The 9,472-nt window shown below is 38.3% G+C and overlaps 1 protein-coding gene across 3 annotated transcripts in view; it reads right to left on the bottom strand.

The window, feature by feature from the left end:
* Nucleotides 1–3,630: 3,630 nt before the first annotated feature.
* LOC134793431 (uncharacterized) overlaps nucleotides 3,631–9,472 on the bottom strand; it is a 57,489-nt gene continuing 51,647 nt past the window's right edge. Inside the window, exons 7-11 of one of the 3 annotated variants that reach the window (XM_063765000.1) lie at nucleotides 8,578–8,682; nucleotides 6,971–7,195; nucleotides 6,413–6,572; nucleotides 5,689–5,842; nucleotides 3,631–4,556 (exon numbers count right to left, since the gene is read on the bottom strand). In XM_063765000.1, coding sequence (XP_063621070.1) covers nucleotides 4,541–4,556; nucleotides 5,689–5,842; nucleotides 6,413–6,572; nucleotides 6,971–7,195; nucleotides 8,578–8,682 — 660 coding nt within the window. In that variant the 3' untranslated portion in view covers nucleotides 3,631–4,540. Of the gene's footprint in view, nucleotides 4,611–5,688; nucleotides 5,843–6,412; nucleotides 6,573–6,970; nucleotides 7,196–8,577; nucleotides 8,683–9,472 lie in introns of all 3 variants that reach the window. The other 2 variants (XM_063764998.1, XM_063764999.1) reach the window with 2 other exon arrangements.

Genomic DNA, 9,472 nt, shown 5'->3' with positions numbered 1-9,472 from the left:
GTTGAAATTTCCTATGGGAGAGTCAATTTTTTTTTCGCGATTTCGGGGTTGGTCCCATTAGTCCCATAGTAAAAGTTGCTCAGTATGACCTAAACATTAATGGGTCTCCTTCTTTGCCTTTCGTTCTGATACATACTGTAGACCGATCATGGTATTCGGCAACCAACAAAAAACCGGACAAGTGCGAGTCGGACTCGCCCACCGAGGGTTCCGTACTTTTTAGTATTTGTTGTCATAGCGGCAACAGAAATACATCATATGTGAAAATTTCAACTGTCTAACTATCACGGTTCATGAGATACAGCCTGGTGACAGACAGACGGACAGTGGAGTCTTAGTAATAGGGTCCCGTTTTTACCCTTTGAGTACGGAACGCTAAAAATTATCACGTTTCCATGACTTCAAACCCAAAATAATGTTCTGAATTCAATAGCGGCCACGAAACGAGAGTGAACCGTCACGTTCGCCATACGTGCTAACCAGTTTATGAGGTAAACTTGTGAGGGCACTTATCACATTAATATAAAGTTCATAATTGCTTGATTCATGTCACTCGAGCTTGGCGGGTTCGTACGTGCTTAGTGGAAGTAAATCTAGTTATCGACTGGAAGGAACTCGGTAGCACAGAGCAGCTGAGTAAGCAGTATATTGTCATTATTTATAGTAGTTAGGTCCTAATACTTAACTGATATGGTTTGTCTTCTAAAGGGGCCCACAGATTACCAGTTCGCCGGACGATATCAGCCTGTCAGTTGTTCGGAGCTATCAAATTTTGCGTTTAACTGACAGGCTAATATCGTCCGGCGATCTGGTAATCAGTGGGCCCCTTTACAGAAGATATTTTAGTTTGGAAAAGGAAGGAAAGGTATAGGTACCCCACCATGCATAAAAATAAAAACCATCGGTAACACGACACTTATAAAAGAACTCATTCAACAGTTTTCCGTATTTAAGCTCAAGAAATTCCACTTTAAAACTGATTTAATAAATCATTTACCAATATTTTGTATCTAATGGTCCTTATGCGTGGTGGGACAAAAGTCTAATTTTTGATTTTACTTACTGAATACAATACAAACCAGTTTCACCGAACGCCGAACTTTCAACCACACCAACAACTCACGATCAGTAGGTAAGTATTTTTTACAGGAACGGGATCTTGGCCCGTAGGGGCCGTAGGGCCGAAGGCCTGTTACTTTACTGCAGGTTTAGTTAGGTACTGTAAACACACCATTATATGTAGAAACGACACTATAATATTATGTCTTAGATTGTTTATAAATATTAAATATATTTAAAAAAAAACCTTGATCGCGAAGTAGTGAAATTAGAAACTATATCCATCACGATCTATTGACTATGTGCATCTTTTCAGTGACAATCTTTTATTTATTATCCTACTTGTTTGATGTTAAAATACTGTTTTTGTTAGGTACATTTAACTGTGTAGCCAGCTAGCATTGTTTCGAACGCGGGCCAATTAAGCACATCATCGCATTATTTTGTGAAAGCTTTTGGAACAGCTTTAATTAATGTATGATTAAAATTGTCCTCAACGGGAGCACTGAAATTATAATGTTAGTGTTATCACAATGAGAAATTCAAAAGCACCCCTTAGGGTACATTGGCGTTCAAAAGTGCATGGATAGATGTCGACCGTAATGCCTTAATATTACGGTTGAAACATCTCAATGCACTTTTGAACGCCAGTGTACATTTCCTACCTAATTTTACATGGCTAAAGTTTAGGTTCCAATGGGATAAGCCGGTCGAAGTATTTAATAGTTGGCGCTAGCATAGGTTTTACGTGCCAGTCCTACGAATAGTGTGCGTTGTCGTTTCGCGTTACCGTACTTACCTTGTATGTATAATATACTAACATATGTAACAAAAATAAATACGGGCTATTTTGAGAACTGAAACCTATATATACTATAGAACATTTATTACATTAAATAATACAATTTTAAACGTATTTAAAAACAGTTGTACGGTAGAAAGAAGAGAAATCTAATCTTCAAGGATGGGTATTCCACAGCCGTCTTCAGATCCAAATCTTTCTATCCTTCTTCTCGTTCCTCTAATTCTTAGAGAGACCGCTCTGATGAGTGATATTTGTATTTTGACTTTGATCCAGTTGATTATTTGTGAGTATGGTTTGGACTGAAACCTAAATAGACTAAAAAATCAAAATACAAACCATGTTTAGTCAAATCATTTTATTTTGTTCTTTTATAGTCTCATTTTAATAATTACGTGAAGATCACGATTTTATAATATTCTCTTAATTTGGCATTTTATTTTAGACATAGGTCCTTACATTATACACCACTGCGACACATTTAACGTAGGTACATTAAACTATAGAAAAAATTGTATAATGAATACGAAAATGTAAACAGGACGATTTATGTCTCTTCATTACTATGTACAATGATTTTTAAAAAGTCAATTTCTATTCAGTTAAATTATATTTTACCCTACTGTTTTTCATGTCTCACGTATTTCATTCAGTTTAAAGACAGATAAGTCATTTAGTAAGTAATTACATGCATTTTGGTTATATGGATGGTATTGTTTTAAGCAAGTTAACCCTTGAACTGCTAATATCCCTTAACCTCCTAAGGCCCAGCCATACAAATGAAAAATCCAAAATGTGCCATTGAAATTAGAACCTTTGGTATAGGAAATAGAGTTGATTTTGCGTTGTTGGAAAATTGAACGAAAGAAAGCAAAAGCGACTCTGTTCCAATTAAATAGGATTTAAATTTCATCGAACTGAAGATGTACTATAGGTAGGACCTTGGGCCTTAGGAGGTTAAAGGTGTCAGTAGCGCCGCATCCATAGCGCCAATAATGCCTATATGTGTTTCGGTACACTGTCGAAGTAACATCCAGGTTTTCAAATATGGTTTATATTTATTTGCTAGATTGCCAAAGTATTTGGCGTGTGTTAATATAAGCCTAAATACGTATTTGTTATCAAATTAATTCTTTAACAAGAAGAACAATAAATTGTCGAAAACCAAAGTATTAATTTCCACCCGGTGTTGATTTACTTATATGTTGTAAAATAATATATAGATTTGTATGTTTACTTTCGTTTCTACCTACTCATATTACAAGCCTTGCTCAGTTTCGGACTAGGTCCATCTGTCGTATCGTCACCAAATATTTGCAATTCAATTAAATTTCTTCACATGTACTTTTTGTATAAAAGAACGGTTGACTGAGAAAACAACCTGGACATGATATACCTTACCTATATGCATAAAAATCTAAACTCATAAGAAACTTAATACTAAGAGTGATACACTTATCGAGCCATATACTTGATATTTAAAACTAAGATAGTATACTTACATAAGTTCATAGGAATACATACACACAGGACAGTTAAACAGAAAAATAAAATTAGTCAGTCTTTATGCATAAAAATTACATGAGTAGATAAATGGGATAAATGTTAACAATCAACAGAGGTTTAGTGATAATTTCATATTAACAGAAACACACACGAATAATTTGAAAACGGATAATAGTTAAAGATTCATAAAGCTGTTTAAGATTATAAATTGATAGTACGTTTTAGTATTTACAAAACAACAATTTAAAACAATGTGATAGGAGATTTTTTAAATTTAATAAATATATTTCTTTATTTTATACTACACTCCTTATCTAATTGGTGTCTTGAGAACATATTGCTTACATAGTAGGAGATTGCATTTTTACTAACAAAAATATAATCTTTATTTAGACTACGACCGATTCCTGTCGGTACTATTTCTAGTGCATATGATTGAGATGTATGCTATGTCCTCATGTTTAGAATTTGAGCTTCCCATAAAATGTTACAAGTGTATAATATTTAAAATACCTACATACGTTTATGATACAATAAGATCTCTATAAACTTTGTCTAAGTGCTTAATTTTTAGAACACACATTAATCGAATACACCATAAACATTCATAATTTTAAAGTACTAGGTTAACTCTGTGCTTTAAATACTTAGTCCGAATAAATCTAATAAAATTAGATTCATTCCGATAGGTTAGCCTCAGAATAATTCTTATTCCATTATACAACCTTATAACAAGTTTAATTCCAGGTTCAGGTTCACTTATCAATAGCCAATTAGTCCCGTAATAGTTTTTACCTTAATCAAAGAACTTTGCACTTTTATCTCCTTTATTGAGGTTGTAAGATTTGCAAGTCTCTTGTAGAGAACCGTTATTATTTACCAGTTATATGTAACTAAACCAGAAACTACTTCGTACATAAATGTTTCGCTAATTTACTAACTATATACACATAATTCGTTGATGTTTCAGGTATATTTACATAGATATTTGGACACGGACGATAGTAAACGCAGCGCGGCGGATATGTGTGGCGACCGCGGCGCGGGCGCCGGCTTACGAGGACGCAGCATGGTGCAGAATGGCCACGTCGAAGGCCGTGGCCGCTTAGATCGCGGGCAGCAGGGGGCTCGGGGAGCGCGGGGGCCGGCGCACGCCGCTCCACGGCTCCCCCATCATATCCTCGTCTCCCTGCACACGCGCACTCGACATACTCTCAGCGTCACACTCCTCAACTTCCCAACTCTGAGATCGAGATTTTGAGATCATTTAACTTAGAGTAGGGTAGCTACGGGATGTCTAATAGGAACGCCACTATCACAGAAGAATTGAAGCTCACAGTCGGATCAATCCGAGAGTTATCGGCCTTGGAACTGCTTGGTAACTATACCATTCTTCTTTTTTCGTTAGGTATCCCTCGGATTGAGTCAATAGTCCGAAACTCTCCATGCAGTTTTATTTATCATAATTATTAAAAGTTATTGGTCCAATAAGCTTCTTTAACAGGTACAGCTAAAAATGAGGCGATTAGTTCATCACTTAGACAATAAATTACAAATAAGTTTGTGTTGATGTGATATCGATTGTTTCAATGCTATTGGTATTAATGACATATTCGCCTTAAGATTTAGTAGAAAAGTATCAAGTTTTTATCCCCTGGAAAAAAGCCTAAGGAACCAAAAACACCGCGGATCTTCCGTGTCTAACTCGCGAGGGAACTACGGGAAGAATCCCATTCACATTGTGCGCTATTGTGCTATTCAAACCTATTACTACTTTAAGGTATGATAGAAATCTTTGCATTTTCATGATGATTATAGCTTATTTAATTAAAACAGTTCAGTATTGACGATTAATAGCAGAGAACGGGTAGGCTAACCACCTATTTATCACATTCCAGCATTGTGGCTCACGGGCTCTGACAAAAGTCTGATCAAATCGAGCTTACACATCGTTACTAAACCGCTGTATTAGAGCTTTCGGGGATGCAAGGACTAAGCGAAATCACCATTTTACTGATGAATGTCTCCCTGCAAAACTCATTTCATGTTGGCAACTTCAAACCAAACCCGGTTATTGGTTTGAGGGCTTTGATTTTGATCGCTGCATATTTTTCTAGTATTTAACACAATACATGTTTAAATAGCCAATGAAATGGACGATAAGCGGATGTACAATAAGGTGTTTATATACGTACAGACATACATAAATTATAGGTAGTAGACATATGAGGCACAATGGCGCACACTAATGGGATTCCGCCTAAGGGTTCGTGCGGGGCAGTGCGAGTGAGTAAACCACGTATTACGGTGTCAACACTTACATATAAGAAGTAATTACCATCATCGTGTGAGGCGCGGGGACCGAGTGCGAGGGCGCCGGGGGCGCGGGGGGCGCCATGGGTGGGGGTGGTGCGGGGGGAGGCTCGGGCGATGCTGCGGCTGGGGAGAAGGAGGCTGGTGCCAGTGGTGACTGAGCTGTAAGACAGAAAAAAGGTTAGATTCTTGAAAAAAATTCAAGGTACAAACACGTTTTTGGAAAATTGTGAGCACACGTGCCGCTTAGATACATCTTATAATGACAACACGCGGATAAGGGACAGACAACTGGACCAAACATATATGTAACAATTACAGTATGAATTACAGGCGGGTGCTCCTCTGCGTGCGTCCCATGGCACGGGCAAGGGCAGCATCAGCTCGGTGTACCCCTTACATTTCATTAAAGTGTCTACGTGTTGGCTTCGGCTCCGCGTAACACGCCTCTCAAAGGTCCGTAACACCATTATTCCGTGATGGGAAAGACAGTATGAATTATATAAGTACTTTGTAGCAAAGAGATATGCTGAAAATAATGCTATCTCTTGAATATCACAACAGCCGAAGACTATGCTATGATCAGTGCCTTCCTCATGAAACTATCTTTGTCTTCTCAAAATCACTGCGCTATTTTAAATTCTAGAACTCTTGAGCATCAATATTATGTATTGTTCCAGATTTTATTAAGATCGCGATCAAGCCTAGAAGAGCTTCAAAAATGTAAATTACCAGCAGCTGTAAGTGCCAGGACAAACTGGCTCCAATGCACACAGCACCCGCAGCACAGTTGCAGGGCCGCTCGACGCAGCGCGCGGTGCAGGGCCATGAACAGCAGAGGGTTCACTGCGGCGTGCACGTACGAGATGTGCAGCGAGATTTGGAAGTACATCTGTGGACATACGAAAGGTTGGTACTCATTGATTAGCCTAACAAGATGGTAGTGGCTGCGCTGGTGGAAAACCATCGGGAGTCTGTGGCCATTTTATTATTAAGCTTTAATGAATCTTATGATACATCTGATACCTCTTATGTAATTTTACTACAAAAATACACCTCCTACTCAAATGGATCGATCACATTTTATCTCAGTCGGATACTTTTACAACCCGACATCAATATAACTTAGCATTCGTGCTTGTGACGCGCGGTCCACCGCAGCGGGAACCAAAGAACCAGTGACAGACAGACCCAGGAGGTCGTTACTGCCGGATTTGAATCGAAGTTGATTATGAAAACTCAATGACGACGTATGAATATGGGATCGAATGGATCGTTTGTATTTTTTACCTCATACGCTATATGCGACGTAAGCGCCGGGTGGTGCAGCAGTGTCACGATGAACAGCGGTCCCCAGAACAGCACGTACGCGGCGGTGATGACGACGAACATGCGCACGCGGCGCACCCCCTCCCGCTCCACCCGCGCCAGGTACCCCCGCAGGCGACGTCCGCCGCCCAGCGGCAGATTCGAGCTATGCATGCGCTGGCCGTCCGCTAATGCTCCATCTACAGTCTATGAAAAATACTTCTTTTAATACCCAGTCACATTACAATATGAATTGTTTTATTTTTTAATTTTAAGTTTTCTTTTAAAGCCGAATAGCTACTCTGTTTAAATTTTATTTAAGGCAAATATTAAAAAAGGTAAAGGGCGTGTAGGAAAAAAGTTAAAATAGATGTGATAAGGTAAGGTAATAAGTTACTTTTTAAGAGTTTAAATAAAGCGGATACTGTTAAATTTAAGTTTTTTTTAAGATTCGAGAGTTTAAATTCAAAAACTTTATTTAAGTTCTAGTGCTCCAGCCGCGTGAGTTTTTGGTCACTCTTCAGCTTATTATTTAAGTTCAAACAATCTTGTTGAAATACAGAAAAAATTAAAAAGTTCATCATCTCGGGCAAGGTTCGAACGCGCAAACTCCGTCATTCCGGAATAACGCCCGTTCTTTCTAACCATCTGACTTCGGGGGTCAGATGGTTAGAAAGAACGGGCGTTTCACCTGAACCCATAGAATTTTTCGGAAGCAGACAGTTCTGTTTGGTATAAAACCGAGGAATATTTCAAGTTTAGCTAACATATTTTGGATTTTTTTTGTTAAATTCATGAATTTCACCACTAGGTTTATGTCTACAGGAGCGCGAAACGGGTGTGTATAGCAATAGTGTAGGCTTTAAAAGATCTTAATTTTGGATTCGCTGAATAACTGAATTGTATTTTCTTATTAAAAACTTCACGCGGCTAGACGTTAATATACAATTTCTACAGTGCAGTCAACAGTCTACGGTTGCAGCTTAGGTTAATGTGATAGGTGTGTGCATGCGACAAGAAGGCTTCCAGACAATCCGCAAGAACCTCATGAGAACTAAGAGACAAATCATGGCAACGTGACGCTATTATCGATAGTAGATTATTTCCATAATTATATTTACCTACCTAATTTTGATAAATCTGTTGTTATTGTATTACAATGACAAAATGGACCAAGGCGTGCAATAAAAACGATGTTTGTTAGGCGGGTTGCCGATTAAACTCCGGAATTACTATCTTAGTATCTAGTACACCTATAAAAAAAATAAAAAAACAACCTTATTCTGCAAGAAGATTTCAAGAGCTTTTTGCAGGTATAAACACTTGTGGTACTTCAAAACGTGCACCAGAAAACCAACTACTTAACCAAGTTTATTTCGATTGTCTCGCAAACTGATCGTGAGAATCTTGCGTTGATGGAGCATACAGTCTGACAAAAAAGAGTAGAAATGAAAAAGTGGCAATACTCTACAGTATACGACACTACTGTCGTCTCTTTCAAATCAATCTATGAAAACGGGACGACACTACAGTATTGTCACTTTTTAATTTCCACTCTTTTTTGTCAGACTATAGTTGTTAGTACTTACCCTTGGTCCGACGCTGTTAGGCAGCGAGTCCATGCGCCTGTTGTCTGCAGCCATGCTGACAAGCGTGGTCACTAGACCAGCTACTCGCACTGCCTCTACGTTAGCCTGCATGCGATAACATTTAAATTATCCCCCCTGTGTGAAGATCCGTTAGAAGTTACAGGCATATTTAACGTCTGTTATCTTTAATAGATGGCGGGAGATCGTGCAACGAGCTATGTCCGCCTTTACTAGCGATGTGGACGCCTCAACGTGACCACGACTGCTCTGTCAAGAGAAGAGACGACAGACGACAGAGAAGAATTTAATAGTTTTAATGTTTGATAGCTTTAATGATTATTATTTGCTTAGATTCTTTGAAAATTCTACCTCTGGATATTTAACTTGATAAAATGCGACACAAGTTCAAGATAAAGCGAGCTTATATATCCGTAAGATTTGATATATTTAGATTTTAGACTCATTGGATTCGTTGATTTCTTGTATGTGGATAAAAAACTGTAACATACAAGATGTCAGAAAAGTGCCGGCCACAATTCTATCTTCAAATAACAGACGAGCCCATAAACTTCCGATGCCGTATCCCGCACATCCTAAAACTTTACCAGGCAAATTCCTCTTGACCACCCGATTTTGCATCTATTTAGTATAAACTGACTCGGGAGAATTTAAATCTTATTTGTGGTGCGAGGCGTATTGGCAAAGTACCAAAAACTCCTAACTCCAGCGTTGGTGTTTGTCGACTAGCGCATGATGGAAGAGGTAAGTTTAGTTGCAAAACGATTTAACCATGTTGATGTCTCCTATGGTAGTCACTGATAATGCATTTTATACACGATACATTCTGCGTTAATATTTCCAAAAAACTATATTACGATTACACCATTTTGTTTCA

Source organism: Cydia splendana, chromosome 9 (genome assembly GCF_910591565.1).
Source record: "Cydia splendana chromosome 9, ilCydSple1.2, whole genome shotgun sequence".
Classification (NCBI taxonomy): Eukaryota; Metazoa; Arthropoda; class Insecta; order Lepidoptera; family Tortricidae; genus Cydia; species Cydia splendana.
Note: the sequence above shows the minus strand (reverse complement) of the source record. Positions and strands in the feature narration are given on the sequence as shown.